The 22,521-nt window shown below is 41.0% G+C and overlaps 1 protein-coding gene across 2 annotated transcripts in view; it reads right to left on the reverse strand.

Annotated features, from left to right (window-relative positions):
- Window positions 1-1,549: 1,549 nt before the first annotated feature.
- The window catches only part of ELAVL4 (ELAV like RNA binding protein 4), a gene marked incomplete at both ends in the record, with an annotated part of 57,270 nt that continues 36,298 nt past the window's right edge, over window positions 1,550-22,521 (reverse strand). Inside the window, 5 exons of one of the 2 annotated variants that reach the window (XM_079536549.1) lie at window positions 1,550-1,877; window positions 6,055-6,093; window positions 7,400-7,625; window positions 8,019-8,172; window positions 17,327-17,430. In XM_079536549.1, the coding sequence (XP_079392675.1) occupies window positions 1,550-1,877; window positions 6,055-6,093; window positions 7,400-7,625; window positions 8,019-8,172; window positions 17,327-17,430 (851 nt within the window). Of the gene's footprint in view, window positions 1,899-6,054; window positions 6,094-7,399; window positions 7,626-8,018; window positions 8,173-17,326; window positions 17,431-22,521 lie in introns of both variants that reach the window. The other variant, XM_079536548.1, reaches the window with a different exon arrangement.

Genomic DNA, 22,521 nt, shown 5'->3' on the forward strand with positions numbered 1-22,521 from the left:
TACACAAGTTACCTTGATACCTCTGTCACTTAAGTATCATAAGAAAACATTTTAAGACATATACAAACAAAACTAGCAAAGTGTTACAACTTATAATAAATTAACCAAAAGAAAAAATAACTTTATATATATATATATTTATATTATATATACACATACACACACAACAAAATGACACAATAATATGCTTCTTCCCATAGTTTAAGTAAACAAATAAGTAGACTAGCCAAACTAGCTATATTTGATTTTGGCCATATGCATCACATCGGCAATTAAATAAATAAGTGTTTCAAGCAACATAAACAGTGTTCCAAATGTGCCAACACAGCCCAATTATATTAGCATGGGCTATAAAGTGAATTTGAAAATTCTTAACAAATTTAAAGCAAATGTATTCTTTCTAAACACATTACATTTAACTATGATACTAAGATATGTAAATAATTTCGTAGCACCTACTGCTCAAACCAAGGAAGTTTTTGATCAAAATTAAGTTTTTTTTTCTTTTTTTTTTTAAACTTTTGTTCTGCTGATATCCCATACTGATGACTTAAAGAAAAACCATCTTGCAACTCATCTCCTTGCTTTTGGGTTTTGACTGTGGGTAACTGCGTGCCTGGGAAGAACACTCTCCCGTACTGTATTTAATATTTTTATTACATGCTATGAAAAGATACGAAGATCATCTGTTTGTAGCCCATCCTTCAAAAAACAATCTACTAATCCAGTTTAAAACACACATCTTGATCTCTAAAAAGTTACCAGTGCAGTATGAACATGACAAAGTTGTCAATTTCCCCTAAATTAGCCAGTCAAAATATTTTTTCTCAAATCCAGATTCTCTTGTAAAAATTCTTTATATTTTATAAAAATAGATTTTTCTTGAAACCCATTTTCAGCAAAGAGACCACCTCTTTGGCAACATTGTTAATGTTATTTAAATTGTTATGTCATCAGGTATCCCCCTCTACCCCATTCCCTAACAGAAGACTGTTTAGTTCACATGATATAAAAGAAAAAAGGAAAAATAAAAAAAGTTGCAAAATTATGTTCTTCTTTTTGCAATTTTTATTGTTCCTCTTTAATTTACCAGGGGGGTTTACCAATCTGATTAGATCAATGTTTTCAAAAGAAGAAAAGAAAAGAAAAATCTTTTTTCTCGCTTTTAATCCCATTAGTTTGTAAAAATTGTTTCTGTTTTCTTATTTTTTTCAAATGAGTGAATGGTCATCTTAAAAAGACCCACCTTCAAGGAAGGTAGTAAAACTAGCTGGCCGGGTAAAAATCCCTGCACATTGTTATCTATGTATATTATATTCAACAACGACAGCTATGAAAGAACATTCAATGCATCAAAGGTTTTTTTTTTTTTTTTCTAAGCATTATAAAATCCTTTCCTGTTCCTCACAGGATATCCAATGTTTTAATACTTAGGCAACACTGGCTTATAAAGTCCATGGTTGAATATAAGCCTTGAAGAGTTTTTTTGTTTTGTTTTGTTCGTATATATATTTATATATATATATTTTAGTAAGTAAGGATATGAAATTCAGGATTTGTGGGTTTTATTGGTTTTAAAGGAAACTTGCAATACTCTGTCTCCTAAACGGTATCCATTAAGGCTGGCAATCGCCATGGCAGCTTCGTCGTAGTTGGTCATGGTGACAAAGCCAAATCCCTTGCACTTGTTGGTGTTGAAATCGCGGATCACCTTGACGTTATTGACTGCTCCGAAGGGACCAAACAGCTGCCACAGCACGCTCTCATCTGAGTCGGGAGACAAGTTGTAGACGAAGATGCACCATCCAGTTCCAGTGTGACCAGGGATATTCATTCCGACAAGGCTCGTCATACCATCAATTGTGATCGGGGAGAACCTACCAAGTAAAAAGAGGGGTCTATTCTAAATATATCTCTTGGTAAAAGCTACACGGAACCAAGACTTCAAAGTAAATAACTGGGTGTTAACTTAGGTTCTCAATCCTATCCCTGGAAGATTACCACGTAGCAACCTGAGTCTCTAACTCCTATGCACACAGAAGGGACCTCTACTAGGTAAAGACTGAATCTGGGCATAAGGGCTTTTCCCTCCAAGGATACAGCCAACTGAAATGTTATAAACATCCAGAAGCCTGTCCTTAGCACTTCTTTCAAGTCAAATATGGTCTTCACATTCTGCTTAAAAAAGTCTGTAGGAGTTTGCCTCATATTTCCAACATCATGTTTCAGAGTGATGGAAAACTCTTTACTTGTAAGAAGTTTGCTGTGCAAAAAACAGAGCCTCCAAAGTTTAAATGAAGGAGTAACAGGAAATACCATTGTTAGGATTCACCTGTACCAGTAACCTCTTTTGGCTGAACATAGCATCAGAGAGCTCTGGAAATGGTAGGTTTTAGTTCTCCCCTCACAGCCCTTATCTGACAAACTAGGAAAAAAATCCAGTTTAAAGAGTCCTAAAGCCAGTCAGCCAAATATACAAAGATTTACACAGCAATCAGAAAGTAGAAAAGTCCTATGTCACTAATACCTTCACAATGTGAGACTCCATGTCCATAGCAGGATCTAAGGCTCTTCAGATAGTCAATGTAGAGAGAGACAAGCTCCTGGAAACCTAACACAGAACTCTAAGCCCCCTGCACTGCCTTTTACCCCTTTTTTAGGGGCCTGTTGTGCTTATCTGAACGCATGAACTAGAAAGCTGAAGCCAGGTGATGTGTTCATGGACAAAGAACTGACACAGATAAGCATAGGCTGGGCAGGACCTATGGAGGACATCTGAACAGCCTTCTGCTTGAAGCCAGACTAAATGGAGTGAGACTGGGCCTCACCCACAAAGGTTTTGAAATCTTCAAGGGTGGGAACTTCACTTGCAAAGCCTCTGCTCTGGGTTTGACCATCCTCATTGTTCACAATTCTTCCCATACAACCAGTTGAATTTCCCCTGCTGCAGCCTGTTTCTGTTGACTCTTTCCCTTCTGCAACTGACCTCCAAGAGCTTGGTTTCATCTTCTTTTTAATGCCCTTGCAGGTATCTGAAGACAGCAGTCAGGGGCTGAATTCCACATTTGCCTTTCCTGAATTTCCCCAGGTTCCTCCAGCTCAGCAAGGTCACCCCAAAAGCAGCCACAGCCAACAGCACAAGGACTGCCCCCACTCCTGCACCACACCAGTGCTGCCCATACAGGGAGGTGTGCTGCAGCCTGTGACTCAGGTTATTAATGAGGATGTTAAGCAGCATCAGCCTTCAGGATCAACATAATTTTCCTTTCATGAGTTTGAAAAACAGACATGATTTCTGAAGCTACACTTTGGGATGTTTTAAAATAACTGCACAGAGAAAAAGTCTTAATAAAAACCTGGTTTCACACCAATTCAATGATGAGTTTTAATACCTGAACTGAATAACAATTATTCCTCAGGAATTTAAGTGAGGACTGAGGGAGTGGAGGGGGGGCACTCGCAGCATCACTAAGATGCTCGCATTCATGCTCCAAGACTTCTTTTATAATTCTAATGTTTCCACACCCGTTTTGCTATCCACACATTACACAGCGCACACTTCATAATCATAAAGGAAACTGCATACTTGATGGCTGCTTCTTTTGACTCCTGATGGCACTTTATACATATATTTGAGGAGAGTAGATGCTTGGAATATCCATTTGGAGCTGAAGAACATCACTGGGGTATTGCTACGCTATAAATGAGCAGTTTGCAAGAGCTCACAGCCTTGGATCCTCAGACATACACAGACATTTGTAAAAACAGCTTATTAAGAATAAATGACAGTCTTCCTACTGAACTTCACTTTTGCAAGTGAACATCCTTTAGTTTCTCTCCCACATACCGGATCTAGCAACAATATCGCAACAGTTCGTTCAGCACAGCTCTGCTAACTTGCTTCTAAAGCTCAGGAAATGGAGATGGCAGGACAAAGCCAGTTTATATGATCTTTTTACCACCTGACATGTGGAACTTACAGAGAGCAGCAAGGACAAGAGCTTGTACAAGCCAACAGCTTCACATTCCTTTAAAGTCAGGAAGATGGAACTAAAAGCCTGTTGCTGTTAAGTGCCAACTGTGCTAGTAACATATGTAAGCCAGGAAAACAGTTGACTGTTTTCTGCTATGTTTAAATTTAACATGAAGACAGCACTAATATGTACACAATCCTGTCCATGACATTACTGTAAAACTGTACAGTGCACAGAGCCATGCCTATCATGCTCTTCCATAAAATTATGCATTAGGAAGTTCTGCATGGACACAAAGGGGTAAGGTTTCACAGTTTACTGAAGAGCAGTTTTTCCCCTTGAAACATTTAGGCACTACACAGCTTTCTATCAGCAGGCCATGAGCACAGGAGCTAACATGACTCCAAGAAAACATCCATGAAACCAGTACAAGTTTACTGACACAAACACAACATTACCTACTGCTGGGAGCAGATCTCTGAGTTACACACGACCTGAAGTCAATGTCAATAAAACCTATGATCCACCCCAGCATATCTCATCTGCTGCCTGTATACAGGATGCAGGAGAACAAACTGAGTCCCCGAATCCAGGAACACTACACAGTTCAGAATCAGTTCCAGAAGTCAATACAGTATTTTTCTAGTGACCCTGCACCTATAATTACAGAGTTTGCTAGTAAAATTTTTCAAGATCTGAAGGGAGGAAAAAAAGCTACTTCAAAATGCCTGAAGAACAACTAGTTAAAACAAACAAGCCATTGCTATTTCAAGTTTATGCAGATGTATCACAAACAAGCAGGGAACTCATTTTTGTTCTCTGAAGGTAATATGAAATCAAAACTGTGAAGTCTTGCTAGTCAGAACCAAGCACTGCAACTCTGGAGGAGAAAAAACCCAAAGAAAACTCCCTGAATACCACCATCTTCTAAGAGTTATTCACATCTGATAGATGTTCGAGGCTCCGAGTTCTGCAGTTTCCAGCAATTCATCAAGAGACAAAAGAGGGAAGAACTCAGCAGAAGCAGAGCATGATAGGCTGGTGCTAGTTCTGAGACCACCACCACCAAGATCACAGTCATGAAAACAGTGCACTGATGAACACAAGGAGCGTGCAGGGAAAGCATGCAGCCTGTTTTGAGCACTGCTTCACTTCCATAAAATGGTCTTGCAGTCTCTGTACAGCAGCTACTGTGGCAGCAGTTAGAAGTATGCTGCTGTCCTCTGCCAGCTACAGATATACTTACCATACCATTCACAGCGTGAGCTTTTTAAAAAATACCAAGCCATTTTCACGTGTAGTGAGCAGAGCGCTTCAGAAGATTAAGCAGTATTTTCTCATCTTAACTGTGGGAATAGCTGGACGTCTTACATCAGGAGTAAGACTACACCTTTATTTTGCTGTAAAGTTCGCTTGAACTAATGCATACCATTAGGAGAAACACTGACAATGTCAACTCATTTCAGCTATCAGACATTAAACACACTGATGAAACAGCATAAGTGACATCAGCTGGACTTTCACACACAAGAGCACATACAAACAAACACCGCTACTTGAAACAAAAAATAAATCAGGCATCACTAAAATTTCAAAGTATAAAACCTGTAACAAAAGAAACGTAGGGCAGATTAAGGTGCACGCAGCTACAGCCTGAAGTCAAACTTGGGAAGCCTGATGTAGGACAATGAAGGTCTTAACTGAGATTTGGACAGTAGTAGTCAAATTCCATTTTCAGCTGTTACATTCCACACAATCAAATAAGAGATTACTTAGAAACTCAAGTTAATAGTTCTGATTCTGAACCAAATAGACAGGACGACTTGAGTTTGAATGCTTGTAGCTGTTGCACCTCAACCATTTGAGAAGCCCGCCTGTAAATAAAAAAAGGTTGAAAAACCCACAGAATTTGTGTGGCCTTGAAAAGGAACAAAACCAACTGAAGTCCAAACTTAAAAAGAATTTGACATGCTGGTGGAAGAAAAGGAATTAAAAAAAAAAGTTAGTGATTAAAAAAAATAAATTGTAGCACCAATCTGTGCCAACACGGACATCTGGCAATCTGTGGAATTCTAATTACCTCTTTACGCCATAGGCCATATTAAGCAAATTGTCCAGCCTGAAAAGAGAAGGAGGGTCTTTGGGTTAATGTCTCACAGATGGCAAGATCGCTCAATGGAACTATTATTAATAGCATTCCATTTTCAAAGAAGAAATGTTCAACAAGTTTCCCACACATCTAAAGAGCCTAACAACTCGTGGCCTGCTTTGTTAAGTTTGAGATTGTGCTTAAGTTTCCACCACTGGATTCAAAGCAATTTTAATTCATCTACCACCTTAAAAACCTTACTTCTCCTGATTTGATTTAGTTTTAGCAAGATAGACTTTTGGTCTGTCAATTTAGACAGCATTACGAAATCTTTGCAAATATTCAACTGCTCACCTTCCAAATTAACTGGGAAAGAATGGCAGTACAAAATAAAGAGAATTGAAGAAAACCTTGATTTTAGCTACTGCGACATAATCTCTCCACTAGGATACACTTAGTAGCAATCCTGCACAATACATCAGTTCAAATGACCATAAAGTTTTGCAGAACACATACAGTCATCAGCTTTCTGAAAGCCCTTTACTGACAGAACATTAAGCTGCATTGCAAGAAACACTAAATACGTGTTCGCCTTTGAATCAGTCAAATTACTTCATGATCTTCATTCATTAGCACTTAGCCAGCAAAAAACTAGAATAACTTTTTGAGTAATTTGGTAAAGCTACTCAGTTATGGAAACATTCACTTTTTTCCCAAAGAGGCTTCAATTTGAATGCTGAGTTGCCTGAAAGCTGTTACAAGAATAATGAGGACATCATGTATTGCAAACACTGGTTTATGTATCAGATGGAATACAATATACAATAAAGTATCTCCAAAGATATCTCTGGAAACACATCAAGCACTAATACAAGGTCTCTTCACAGTAAGAGCAGATATCTTAAGCTAAATTTAATGATACTGCTGCCGACTGGAACAGACTCAGCTTTTTTCCTGCTACCAATCCATTGTCATTAACATCAAAGTCTAGGCTGCATCAAAACTGTAATAATACAGCAGAAAATAAAAGCATTACCAAGAAAATGCTAAGAACAGGGTATTCACTGCTCATTTGATTATCAGTGCAACTTTGTTCTGTCCTCCCTTTTTTCTATGAGGCTTCATGAGATCCGATAGTACAGTACTTCGGCTGTTTCAGTAAATACGACATGACTACTGCTGTCAGCAGATTTTCCTCCTCATTCTCCAGGAAAGAATATTTAATTTTACGAAGAAAATCAGGTCAGCCTACGCAACTAAAGCGCATTTCTCCTGCATAGCACCTGCCCCACATCATCGTCACTGGTAGAACTTCAGTTCTTTTCCAGGTAATTACCTGAATCTCTGAGCCTGGTGGTGAAGCGGTCCAGGGTAGCGTCTGTTGGGAGATTGATACAGCTGTGAAAGGAGTGCCTGGCTTGTTTTCTGGCTGGGGTTATTGGCAAACTTCACAGTAATTGGTTCTGTAGCACCGCTAGGCTTCTGGCCATTTAGTCCCTTTATGGCTTCTTCCGCCTCTATTCTCTTATCAAAACGGATAAATCCCACACCTCGAGAAACCCCTGGGAAGTAGAAACGTGCAAACAAATGAATATATGCAGGAACTGCCTCATCTATGTCACGATGAAACAGAACGTTCATTTTGATTTAGCACACTGCTTGCAAATTAAGATAAGTCTTATTATAAAGAAAAATACCATTCCCCAGTTGTGTTCTTTGCAATTAGACCCTACAATATTTAATATAATCATTTCAAGACGACAACATTGTGTTTTCCAGCCCCTCATTAAAAAAAGCAACCAAGCACAACTCCAAGCAATAATAACTATAGAGTACTAGATATGTATTTTACACAAGAAGAAAATCACATCATCTTAAACCCTACCACCAGCAAGCATTTGCAATTTTACCATCTGGAAAAACATGCATGCGTCAAGGAAACTTTTTTGTTTAACCTGTGACTTGATCAACCAGAATCCGTGAGGTGATGATGCGCCCATATTGTGAGAATAACTGCTCTAATTCTTTCTGGGTCATTGTTTTCGGAAGGCCGCTGACATACAAGTTCGCATCTCTGATTGATGCTGAACTTGGACGGGCATACGACACCTAGGGATTTAAGACAAAGAAATACCTATTAGTAAGCAGGGCTGCCCTTTGCATTTTAAAGACACAGATTTTCTTCTCCACAAGAATAAGCCATACATGGGCTGAACAGCCCTGAAGTCAAGGTGCTACCTGTCAAAAAACCAAACCAACCGAACCAGGAAAGGTTACAAGAACAAAGGCAGCTGGAGACTTTGACAACAAACGCAAGGGTTCTTTAAGCACAGGCACAAAATAGCTTTTGTTCAGAGGTAGATTAATGTGCGACCTCCCACGCGCTGCTTTGTAAATTTACCCCCATGAGTTGTGGGTGTATGGATGATGTACTGCATCCAACGTGCAATAACCTTAGAACACACAGCATCCTCAAGTTCTAGGGTGCTTTTCTTCAAGTATCTGAAGCAGATCAGGTTATTTTCAGAATGATCTTTTGTGCTCTTTGTATTCTCATCCTGAGCTGGCGAAACCTGCTCCAGATGAAGAGCAAAGCGCTGGTAAAATTCAACTAAATGAACATCTGCTCAGGGAACTGCATACCGACACTCATTGTCATATCTGCAGTTTATCACAAGAAGTTCCTTGCGCTGCAAGCCCAAACCAGACCATAAAATATTATGACCAAATAAACAAGAAAAGCAAGCTGAGGCTCTGCATGTATGCCATCAAAAAATTATTAAATCAAATCCTTCAACTGCTCTTCTGCCTACAAAAACACAAATTCAGAGCTGAAAGAAAAATCAGATCTATAAACTGTAATCAGATCTATAAATTGTAGTATGTGCATGAAAAGCCCTCTGCACTGTTACGATATACGCATTTAGCATAGCAAATTGAACAAGAACACTTCCCAGATAAGGCCTAATTGCAAGCATTCAGCACAGATCACGAAGAACTACTTTGCAGCACATCTGAAACAGAGTCAGATCTAAACCTGAATATTTTGCACTTCATCTTGATTTAAATATAAACAGATCAGTACATTCCTGCACCATGTCTTAAAATGCCTTCTCGAAGAAATGAGGGGTCCTGTCACAAATATAATGCTTTCAGTGATCGTCTTCCTCTCCTCCCCAGCCTCAGCCCCAACACAAATGATGTCAAATGGATGCCTTTATGTGTTTTTTGTGTCAAAGAGTTGTCTTTATGCGCTCCGCACCTAAAAATAGATGTTGACTCAACACAGAAAATGATGTGAATGACTAATATTTGCTTCCACTATCTTCTGCACATAATAGCAGACAAACTCAAGATTTTTCGTTTTAATATTTTTGGCAACTTCTTTATAACTCGTACATTTATACATAACCTTTTCAAACTAACATTTTGAGAGAAGGCTAAAAAGAGGAGGAAAAAAATTAGGGAAAGAGATGGAAAAAAAAAAAAAAGAGATTAAATAAAACATTTGCATCAACTGAGACAAGCTCAGGGGAAGCACACAGGCCTAACAAGCTGGGAAACACTAGACATGGTACTCGAAATCAGCTTTGCTGCGTTTGGTTTGGTGGCTTCACCCCTCAGGCAAGTAGAGCTGCATGGCCATGGTGCGATCTGGCACAGACCGTAGAAGACCAGCAGGCCCAGCTCAAAGCCTCCCAGAACCGAGACCTGCTGCCAGGCACAAGGAACAGGGACCAGGGTGGGCATTCGAGTTTCAGAGCATGGCCAGATAGCAGGCTGGAGGATCAGCCCCACACCAGGTGCAGAGCATGGGGCTGAACCCATCTCCTGAGGTCAGAGAGGTGCCCGCTGCCCACAGCCAGGCCCACACCAGGCCAAGCAGAGCCTCTTTGCACCCGCAAGCACCTTACCTTAAGAGGGCACTGCCAAGGTTCAGACACCTCCAGCTTAACCTGCTTCAGGAATAACAATTTAAAAAACACTTAAGAGCCTCTCCGGAGCAGGCGCAGGGACCTTTCCTATTCCTCAAAACTGAGCTCTGCAAAATTAATAAAGTTTCTAGGAAAACAGCCAGAGGTTTCCTTTGGGTTTTCTCACTCTGGCACATTCATTAACCAAACGCCACATTACAGGGAAGATGAAAAGTACTGGGATATGCAAAAACACTGCTTCCCAGAGCACGGAGTGCCTGACATTTCATATATAAGTACATACACACACCTCAATGTAGGAAAAAAAAGGCTCAGCTCTTTTCTTGTGGGCTATGCAGAAACGCAGAGCTAAGAGTCTGCATGCTCAGAAATTCATCTTCTCTCCATACATGCAAGACGCATCATCACTCAGTTCTAATTCTTATTTCCTCCTGCAATCAAACACTCAGGTTGCAGGGGAGCCTGGGCCAAAGAGAGAAGCTGCCAAAAGCAACTCAGCTCTCTTCAATATCAAGGAGAAAAGGTTGCAAGCTGAATGGACACGAGGCAGTAGTGTCAATTATTTATCTCCTTTTTGAATCTTTTTCATCTTCCCTCTGAGGTCAGCCAATGACAAATCGATTGGTTACACCACACCATCCTGCTTTCAAGCTATTATTCAGTTAGTGCTGAGGACTGGATGTCTTCCCATTTATTAACTACCTAAGGAAGAAAACATCCATCCCAACCCTCCCTCCATCTGACCAAAAGCAACGTATATTAAGCAAGCTAAAATGGGTGCTGAAATCAGCCCTCATTTTATCACTGAACTATGAAAGACTCAGGAGGAAGGCTGCATTAATTCTTTAGTTTTACATCACATTGCTCAGAGCTCTGTTAATGCTCTATAATAAAACAGCTTGTTGAAAAAAAAAAGAAAAAAAATGGAAATCTCAGCCACCAGAAGAAACAAGCATGAGCCAAAGTACACCAAACTGCTGCCTAAACCAGGCATTTCTCAGCACTCAAGTGCCTGTCCACATGTCCATGCATGATATTGCATTTCACTACATTGTATACAATTCTTTGCTCCTCTGCAAGGAAGATAAAATACCATCTGATTCATTTTACAGCTTACCAACCTCCAATGTTAGATTCTAAAATATACAGAGATTTCCTAGCTAGGAAATCTCTCGTCTGTGAGCATCAACTTGTAAGAGCTTCTCTCTAGGACGAGCTATCTTCAGGAGAATCTAGGCTGCACTGTTCTCTCCAAACACTACTGGGGAGATATAGGGTCCAGTGCTTCATACCTTTCACAGCAATGAACCATTCTCTTTGCTCATGAGCAAAGAAGAATCTCCAAGTCAAAGCAATTACTTTCTCTATTGATTCCGTACTATTTCCCAACGCAGAAAACTTTTTGAAAAATGTCTAACCTCCAGACTTCCCATCATGTAAATCAATGCAGTCTGGTCTTTCCGAGTCAGAGAGCCCACAAAGGCACCTAGAGGCATGAATGCATCCCATTTGTCTTCCAAGGCACGGCTCCGGATATTATCAGCCACCATTTCAAGAATGAAGCTCCTGACCATTTCACTGCTGTTTCTCTTCAAAGACTCCTTCAGCTCAAATGCTAATCCTGAACTTGTCAAAGTTTTCATGAAACGAACCAGAGCGACCTTCCTGGCTGCTGCCCGCTCCAGGGAGGACATCACTGTTAAGTGACACCCTGGGCAGCCTTCAAGAAGCCCTGTGTAACATCTTCAGAAGTACTGAGCTTTGCTGTGACCTCAAAAACATTTCTGAAAGGCTTTGTTTTGCCTGCATGATAAGCTCTCAGATGTAGGATCTCTGTGTGATTTTGTTATGAGTCACTTAGTTCTCATGCAAGGTCCAACTACATAAAATGGGGACAAACCTGTCCTGTGCCCACCACCTCCTATGACACTGATGCTTACTGGAAGCACTTCAGCAGAAGCACACATGGACACAAGCACAATCTCCCGTTCTGACCATGATCTACATAATGCCAGACAACTCATTACAGCCAGAAGACACTGCTTCCTCACAGCCACTCATCCATGCCTCAATCCTGTGTCAAAACTCAATCAGAATTAACTTTATCAGAACCAACCCAAGAACTAAGATCTGGAATAACTTCATGTCAGAGGCACTACTTTCTCTCCTGTTCCTAGCCCTGCGCTGAGGATGGCAGTAACGGGTTTTTGGAGTGACTGCACTTTGCTACACAGCAATTCAGTGCTGTTTTGCTTGGACTCATGATTGCTGGTAAGAAACAGTCTATCCCAACACTTCAGGGGAAGCATCCACAGATGACAACCTACAGGCACTCCGGCTGTTTCAAGAGCTGGGCTAAGAAATAATTGCTCCAGCTCTGTAGAATGAAAAGGAGCTCATTGGCAAAACTGAAGCAGTTAAGAAAGACATTTCAATTAAGAGCAGATGCACGAAACTACAGGTAAAGACTCTCTGGTGCCTGCTGAAAGCAGCAGAGCCAAATCTGAACCTTCAAATTCACCCCTGAAAGGTCCTTTGAGTCACATCATCGCTACAGGCAAAGGGATTTGTTAACCAGCATTGAAGTCCAAGCAAGAATGCAGACAGAAGCCCTTAAGGAGCAAAAACCTCAACTCCGTCACAGCTTTCCAGATCTGAAAAATCCTTCCACCCAAGGCTTTATCCAAGTGCCACAGTTGCAGCATACACTTCTCTTACAAAGATTCTAACATGCAGAAGCTCATGATAAGCGATTACCTCAATGACCAAAGGAGGCACAGAGCAGCCATGTCCCAAACCCACAGCTGCGCATCCCATAACCTGAGTTTTCAGAGAAGGAAGGTGTGCACCACACGCTGCAGCTCTGTGTAACAGCACATGCAGACCTTCACAACACACAGCCAGCCCCACTGTCCCCATGCTCAGCTCCTGACATCCTCACAGCCCCGCTCAGATCCACCACCAATAGCTGTTCCTTCCACAGAAGGGACCAGAGGTGGCTGATCTTTGGTTATCCTACAGCAACAGAATGGGCTGCAGCTTGGCAGACAACCATGAGTTGCACAGAGCCTGAATGCTGCAGAAATACCTGGCCTTTAGAGAAACACCAGAGCAACCAATAGCCAAGTAGTAACACTTCACTTCCAGAAAATACAGGAGTATTTTCTCCCACAGACCTGTTTGCTGTATTTTCAACTACCACCACCCTGTCCTATCGATCAGAACAGATTAAAGTAGAAGTAAACATATGAACAACAAAAATAGTAGCAGTTCTATCCCTTATTTTTTTCACTGAACTGAAAGTGAGAATAACCTGAGATGCAGAAGCAGCCTCTGACCAGAGAGGAATGATGCTATTTCTTTGGTGTTAAGTCCACCAAAGCTTTGACATAGAACCAAAAGGAATTCAAGGCTCACAGAACCCAGCTCCCTTCTCCCCTCACAGAGGGTTCTTTCCATTCCAGCAGTTGGCACAGCACATTACCTGCTTCTGTGGGAGAAGAACAAAACAAATCTATTTCTCAGGCGACAGAGAAAAGGAAGAAGGGGATATAAGACCGCACTTCAGGTGGTCAGCTGCTATCTTTTTATTTCAAACCTGCTTTCAGAATTCTATTCTGCCCTTGTTCCAGCATCCCCCAACGTGAACCAGGTCACCTGAATCATCAGTAAATAGCAGAACACCTCCTTCGTGTCCTTTCAGATGCTGCCTGTTTTTTTTTTCAGGGCAATGTAGGATTTAAGCAGCCTCTGCCCCATGTACCACACATTGTTTTCTCATATTTGATGCAACTGAATTGCAAGGCAATCTTCAACAGCAGCAGTGACCTTTCATACGCTTTTATGGATGGGCAAATTTCATTTCTAAAAATAGACTCAATTTCTGGAATATACATTTATTTCAACACATGCTGCATCTTCCCTCATTCTAGATTTTGTAGAACTATGCCAACCTTTAGCTGTAAAAATGAAGTGAAGCCCTTTTCCTCTCCCCCGACAAAATGAGGGTGCTATGAAACAGCATAAATAACACATGCTCTGCAATCAGCTGAGGAGGATCACAACCTGTATAACCTATTACCACTGAACGCGTAACACTTCCCTCAATGCTCACTTCCCCAAACAGATTTCTGCAAATAGTCACCTCTCGACTTTGACTTGAAAGGGCATCACTGACTTAAATAAAATGCACATAAATATTTTAGCTGCTTCAGTAAAAAGGGATTATTTATTTTAACAATGAAATAACAAAATGCGTTTCATTCGGTTATTTTAGTCCACACATCTGAGAGCAGGCTGTGCTGGGCTGTTCTGCTGATCCTGCTGGAAGCCAGATCCTCCGGAGCCAGCATGGCTGCTCTGCAACGCATCAGGAGGAAGAGAGAACATTCAGCTGCCACGAGATGTTACAGAAGTGGAAAGGACAGGATCTGGGGACACATGCAGAACTGGAAGCTACTGAAAATGCTTTTTTTCTTCTCGTCAACAGGAATTAAGGCTTATGGGGTCAAAATGCAAGCGCAAATGTGACCCCCTGGAGCCAGCTATCACCCAGCCCAGGCACACAGACATAGGATTGCTGAAGCAAGGAGATGGGAGGGAACAGCCAGCAGGGCCAAGGTGACCTTGGGGTGCGGAAGCAAGCCGTGTCTCTAAAAGGCCTTGCACAGCTTATTTATGTGAACTTGCTATCCAGGCAGCTCTCCGACAAAACGCAGCTGAAGAAATGCTAGCGCAGGCTGCAGCTATCCAGCACCCACAGACAGGCTGAGGGCCGAGGGCTCAACCCATCCAGCAGCACTGCACTGCAGAACAAAAGCTGAGCCCTGCTCACAAGGAGAACAGCATAAATTCATGCTCACTACTTTTCCAATTCAATGTTATTTTAGTGTTTTAACTTTTTTTTAGCCTACAGAGCTATATGCCACCAAGTCCCTCTCCATATATCATCTGAGAAACTTTTTTAACGCATTGGAGGTGAGCAGAACGTAACAGCACTGAGCACAGCTCCACTGCTCCAGGCAGTAGGGACACGGCTGGTGGCATGGGCACGGGGAAAACATGGCTCACTGCTCAGTTGCACCAACCCGGGAAAGCCACCTTCTCCACAGCAGTGCCAGGGAGGCAGACTTCATCTAAGAAGATTTTTTTTTTTAAATGAGCAAAGATACAATTCAGAAATACAAAAAGCCATGGGTGAGGCAGCCACACAATGCTACAATTAAGAACAGGGTTAGAGGCAGCTGGTTTGGTGTCCCTCTGTACAAAGGTTGACTACTTCAAGAGCAGACTCCTTTGGTTTGGTTGTTGATGGTGTTAATATTTAAAAGCACATTGAAGTCTACACAGTTCCTTCCAAAACCACTGACAGAATTACACAGCTCGTGTACATGCAGGTTAGGTTGACCTCTGGTTTATTAGATTTAATGGCTTTCAGGGGTCCAACAAAACGTCACAAGCTCCAAAGAAGTCCTGCTGCTATTAATAAGCATGAAACAAGCACCAATCTCATAAACTATCAGTATTGATAAAATTTGAAGTGAATAAAAAAAGGAAAAAACATTTGGTAAGAAGTTCTGGCATGGTAGGTTTCTGCGTAGCACAAAGATTTCATTACTAAAAGATAAACCATTAAGCCTTCCCTTTTTAATTCTGCAATTTAATTAAGTGTATTCATGAGAAATGTAAAATCGTTTCAGGAGTTTTTGGAGGTTATTTTTAAGTTTATGTGGTTCTGTAGCTTCGCTCTGGCTCACAAAAGAAACGTACAACACAAAATCAGTACTTAAGAAATGCAGCACCTTTGATAAGCTGAATAGTGTTCAAAATATAGATTAGTTTTTAAAGATCTAAATCAAGTGTGGCATCAAAGCTGCACTAAGTTTTTAATGAAGTATTTAATACACAGTAACTGTTCTCCAAATATTTTACTTTTCCTGACAATGTAAAAGTAATCTGGAGAGCAACTCACCGCTCAGCTTTTAACTGTAAGCAGAAGAAAGTGCTGAGTCCAAGCGCACATTTCCACCTGCAGTGGTAGATAAGACTGGAGATTCTGCTGCTCTGCCATATATTTTCCTGTAAGTTTTTCTTTCAATTTAACTTTTCAAAATCAAGTGGAAAGCACTCAGATATACAGCCTGCATCCATATCTATGGGATGGACCTGTCTGGTCTAAGGAAGGTCTGGAAGGAGTAAGGCCCATGCAACTGCTATGCTTAAAGCCCTCAGAACCTCCGCTCCTAAGCAGCCAGAGCAGGGAAAGCTTGCTAAAAAAAAAAATTAAAAAAAAATGATCCTCAATGGTGCTAAGGAACTAAAAAAAAAAAAAAACCCAAACAAACGTACTTTTGCTTTAAACAACAACACTACCTAAACCTCAACCATTAGAGAGAAAAAGGAGTACTGACCATATGCTACTTTCTCTAAGATAAACTGGTTCATGCTCCACGGATGCTTTCAGAACAAAATTATTCCATTTTTATATTCTATTTTTAATAGATATTAATAATATTTTTAGCTTTAAGCACAATTGAAGCAAAGAATGTTAAGAAACACATCTAAATTCAGCATTCTCAAATTATCTACTTCAGTTTGAATCACATTTGCTGCTTTGTCCCCTTCAGATTTTTATTCATATGTCCTAAGCTGCACTATTTATCAGATTTCGGGATGGAGAAATCTTCTGTAAGCCTTTCTGAAACAGCTTCATCAGCCAGGCAGCAAACAACGCGACTGTAGAAATTTGCTTTTCTTGTGAGACCACTAAAAGAGGTCATTGAATAACTAATGGTCTATTACAACAATGAAATGAGAGACTTCAGTGGGATCTCTAATCCCTCCAGCTTTTAAAAGAGTAAATCAGACTAAGGATGGGGAAATGGAGATTTTTTTTGAGAATGAAATATCCTAACTTGAGAGATGTACCTTCAATACCTGCTAATGACACAAGTGTCACTGAAGACTAATTCCACGTGAAGGTGCTTCCCATAAAGACAAAGGAAAGCGTGCGAGTTAATTACAAATACGCGGTCCTGTATTTTACATCTGTTTATGGTAACAGCATCACTGCGGCTGTTCTACTCTACATTTAGATCTCACTGCAACATTTTAAGGGAGAGGGAGTAACAGAAGGCTCCTTAACAATAGCTGCAATTTTAGAGAAGAGATTTCATCTCCTGCACATCTTTCCCCTGTTCCAAGAAGGAGCTTGTTAGCTGAGTGCCCCTCGCAATGACAGATTAAAGTAGTGGCGAAATTGCCAGAAACTGTTTCAACTACTTTATCTTCTTCCTGAATTGAAGAAAAGGCTTTTTGTATTGTCTTACCTTTATGGTTTTGGTCTGGAGTCTGAGTCCATTTAAAGTATTAATGGCTTTCTCTGCATCCTTTGGATCAATGTAGTTAACAAATCCATATCCTAAACTCTGCCCTGTTGAAACAAAAAAACAATGAAAAAAGGATTCAGTGTGGGTTTTTTTTTTTTGGAAGCACACAGCTTTCAATATCACAATCAACATTTACTTTCACTGTTCCTTTCACCACTGCTATTCCCTATGGTCTGTATGCCATTCTTCACTACTTTGTTACCATCCAATTTTTTTTTTTTTTTTTTTTTTTTTTTTTTTAAATCAGTTTCTGCTGTTAAAGCTCTCGCTCTGAAGATCCTACTTGCAAAACAGAAGGAAGCAAGTCCCACCTTCTCCAAGAGGTCACTGTAAAGGTACAAGGCTTGACATCAGCAAAATTACGTAAGACTTCCCAATAAACCTAACTGGTTGACTTGCCAGAACAATAAGGAGGCCACCACTTCAAAATTATAAACACACAAATGCTACAGTTTATGAACAAATCTGTGGGTGTTTGGAAATGCAAAAATTAGGAAACAATGTCTTCAGATCAACCTTTAGGCAGCTGACTGGGAAGCAGACAGCCACCTTTACATCTCATTTCATTGCTCAGCGAGCAGCCAGGAAATGGGAGGAAAAAGGACAGCTCTCGGATAAAAGATTGCATTAAAGCTTCCCTCAGTGCATATAAGATGACAGCAAAAGCAAAACAGTACAACTGCTGCTGTGCATGGGATGGCAGGAGCCCGTTTCAGCAGCCAAAATCATTCCAACAGCTTCTGTTTTTGCTGTCTGACTAGCCAAACCTTGCTTGTGTTTGCAGCAGGAAGAGGAAATCCAGTTAGGAACTCCGGCACCAGCGATGCAGGGGCAGCAGCACTGTGAGAACCTCATTCACACAGCACAGGAACAGAGCAGTGCGTCTACAGGGGGCCATGGAAGCCCTACCAAAGACACCTCTTCCCAGTTCCAAGTATCACATTGCAGCATTGATCTGAATGCAGTACAAGAGCACAGCTTCCCCCTCCTTCCTCTCACACCTCCTCCTGAAGTTATTTTGCACATTTAGAAAACACAGTAATTGCTATGTGTTTTTCCTTAAGGCACACGAACTTAAGACCCCACTGGCACAGATAAGCTCACCGCAAAAGCCACACGAACCCAAGCAGGAAGCAGCACCTCCTGTACCTTGGCCACATTGCTGCCCATGTCAGCAAAGCCAGCAAAAAAGGGGAGTGTGAACACCCCCTAAAGGGGACAGCAGTGCCCTTGGACTCGGCTTGACAGGAGGTTTCCAAACAGCACAGCAACAAACGCAGATCCCTCTTACTGGAAGAAAGCAGTGGCTGAGAAAGCAGCCGCACACGGAGCGCCTCGATGTACCCCGCAGGCACGGACTCTGCCTCCTCGGCACAAGGCTTTGTTTCTTTGTCTCCTGGACTACAAAAAAAGCATCTGTGTTTTTCTCAGACACCACCAAAAATACAGTGCTTCGCTGTACCACAAATAGGGAGTGCTTCTGTCTTACAAAATCTGATCAAAGCACTAAGAGCTGCTAACCATGCTATGGAATACCTAAAAATCCATGGAAACTGCAGCTTGTTCCTGAAGTGCCCACATGCAGGCGTATGGGTAAGAAATAGCTGTTTTAAACTACAATATATTCAGGGAGCAATTTCATCCAATCAATTTAACTTCAGACAAAAGTCTAAAAGCATACCCAGTCCTCTTGGAGAACTGAATTAATCCCAGCAAAAAAATATATTCTTACCCGATTTACATAGCATTAACCAAGAATGAACTGAAGGCTGCCTGAGCAGAAGCTCCTCCTGCTATGCCTTCCTCCAACTGCCTGCCCAAGATGCTCCATACAGCCCCATCCCCTGTGCATCTGAATGTGCCTTAATGCATTTTGTGTGATACACTCCTAGGGAGAAGGGAGCCCTTCGCTAGGAAGCTACCCTTGTTTTGATAGAAGATAAAAGGGATCAGGGCCTGGGTACCCCAAGTCCATCTGCCTGCTCTTCCATCTCTCACATACTGATCCTCAGACGCATGCAGCTAACACAAGGCTGGACAAGCCTTTAATCTTCACACTTCTGAACATCATAGAATGTGTAACTACTGACAGTTGGAAGTTAGTTATCCATAAGCTATCTATGATGACTTTGTGTTAAGTACCCGTATTAAGTATCCTAACTGCTTTAATGGCTGTTCTAAATAAGTTAGGATGTGCCTATCCAGCACTTTGAACACTGAGTTCCTCGTAATTAAAGAAAACCCAAAACTTCAGATAAAAAGCCCAAACCTCACACCCTTCGCAGTCTGAATCTCGGCACCATTGCTTCAATTAGCAAATCCCCACTGCTGCATGAGGCCATATGCTTCACTTTGCACCAGTGAAGCTGAAGGGAAAAATCTTTCCATTAAGAGCATACCTCTTCAGAAAGATCTTTTGCTTGGACTACTTTGTGCTTTCAGTATTCTGTATACAGCACATCTCTCCTGAATGCCACTGCTTAATGAAGACAGACACACCTCTCTCAGAAAGCAAGAAATTGGAAAGAAAATAAACCCAGAACCAAAATCATTTTGTGCAGAGCTTTACGACTGCTGGCAGACATCATAAAGTTTTACTGTGCTAAACATTTACAGCTAAGAAGCAACAAAGAAAGATATACCCAGCTAAAAATATTATTTTCAAATTACTCTCAGGAGCAACACACCTTATGTCAGACAAAATAGATTCCAAAAATGAATAACTAAAAATTGTTACTGGAAAAGAAAGAATTTTATTTCTTCTCCATATTCTAGAATATAGAAGTGAGAACTTAGGCTTTTATCCATCTCCATCACATATTCCTATTGTATGTACTCTAAAAGGGCAACATTTCTTAGGACGCAATCTGGCACCACAAAGCAAGCAGCTGGACCTCTCAGTGGGATGCCACACAGACACTGAAGTTCATTCCCATGCTACACTTCCCAGGAACAGCACTGCAAATAGTAAATATTTTCCGTGATTTGGAATCTAATAGGTCACTGCATGCTGTGATTCAGTAGGGTACGCAAGAGATACTTAACGATCCTAAAACACCACCTTTCTGCAGTGCTATTCCCACTCCTCTTTCATTACTTGTGAAACTTGTAGAAAGTAAGTAGCAGACCTCCTGTGATGAGGTAACAAATAGGTCCAGTTAGTGCTAGAAGTGATCCAGATTTCACTGCCTTAAAACAGTCAAAAAAACCCAAACACAAAGCCAAGTCCAAGCCTGCAGTGTAAATACTCACTATTTCAGAAGGCTTCATTTCAGAGCTGGAAGCCACTGAGATCACAATGAAATCAGATGAAGGAGGAAAAATAAACATAACCTGTTCAGAACATTCAACCACATGCCCTCAAATCTGCAACTATTAAAGAAAGAAAGCCATACCAAGGCTTTCAAGGCCTGTACTTGCCTTCCTCTACGACGTAGTCTGCTTGAGCCAATGCCACATTTGTACTTGAAGAGATAAAGGGGAAACAGATGGCAATGTAAGTTACAACAGAAATGTCAGCGGAAATTGAGGTAAATAAAGAGCCCAAAGAAACTCCTGGCAAGGAAAGTTCAGAATAACCCTCTTTTAAAAAAAAAAAGAACTACGAAACTACAGGGTGAAAAGAGACCTTCAAATTAGCACTGACTCATTAGTGGATCTTAATAGCAATGGGGCAGAGAGCAGATGTGTTATATACACCTAAAGAAGCAGCGTGAAGTGCAACCAGCAACTCAGGTGGACATAAAGCAGCTGCTCCTAGCATTGTTCATGTTTAAATGAGGTGACCGTGCTACTTGCACAGAACAGCCCTCAAAAAATAAGAGGCAAATGACTCGTTATTTTCAGTAATTCTTAGAGCACTAAGCAAATTCCAGGAGCTTGAAGGAAAGAATTCTGCACTGAAATAGAAAGAGGTTGGACTGGTTGACCCAAGTAATTACAGGTCCATCAGCCTAGTGCCAAGCAAGGCAAACTTACAGAACATTTGATACTGGACTCTAATAATAAAGAATTAGTGAAGGGTAATATAATCAGTGTCAATCAAATTAGCTCTATGGAAAATAGATTCTGTCAAACTGAACTGACATCCCTCTTGATGGGATTACAAGTTGGACTTATAAATTTTAAGAATGTCAATTTAGTAGCGTCAGTAGTGTCAACTGATAGACTCAGTCTTCTATAAAGCACTTGATTTGTTACTGCTTATTAACTGACTAAAAATTAACATGGTACACATTAGATGAATTAAAAAATATCAGCTGACATTACAAACAAGGAGTTGTGAATAAGAAGTCAACAGAAAGATGCTTTCCTGTCCATCTCTCTCTGTAAACAGATCTTGGCCTTGAACTGTTAAAACATTTTTGTTGACAAGCAGAAAAAAAACAAACTCCTGGCTTCAGAATGTTGCAAACAGCAGAAGGACAGGATTAGAGGAAATGAACTAAGATGACAAAACTCAGGTACAGAGCAACTAAAGCTCCCCAAAGCATTCCAAGTGGCCTTGGACTATATACCTTCAGAGCACACACCCAAGATCACAGCCCTGCAAACCACAACTCTCAGCGTTATTTCCCAAGCACAAATTTGCAAGGGAAGCAAAAGAATCAGAAATATGGAGATAATCAACCACATGTAACCCTATTGGCAGCGTTGCAGGCTTGACAATGATTCTTTGTAGTATAAGAACCCCACATTTGACTAGGGAAAAAAAATAGTTGCTATAATCCAATTTAGTTGCATGGTTAACTGCCGTTCACCAGACCTGGGCATGGTGCTGAGTTTCATGTTGAATACCAGTGCCTTGGAGATGGCAGAGAAGCACCATGAAAAGAGCCAGGATTGAAACGCTCTTTCAATCAAAAGGCTAATAGAGACCAATCTGTGCCCGAGATCAAGGTGAAACTTAACAACACATCAGTATCTGAAGTACAGATTTCCACCCCCCCCCAGTAATGTCCGTTCTTTGGATTACGGAGAAGTATTAAAATCTATGGTCTCCACTACAAAGAATTACTCATGAAAACAGCAGAGAACAGGAGAGCAACAATGCTAACTTCTTTAAGCTGTTGTTTTTTTGCCTCTTGCCCAAATGTAATACCTAATTAAAGCTGCCCGCCTGACAGCCATAACAC

This window comes from Tetrao urogallus (genome assembly GCF_951394365.1).
Source record: "Tetrao urogallus genome assembly, chromosome: 5".
Lineage (NCBI taxonomy): Eukaryota > Metazoa > Chordata > Aves > Galliformes > Phasianidae > Tetrao > Tetrao urogallus.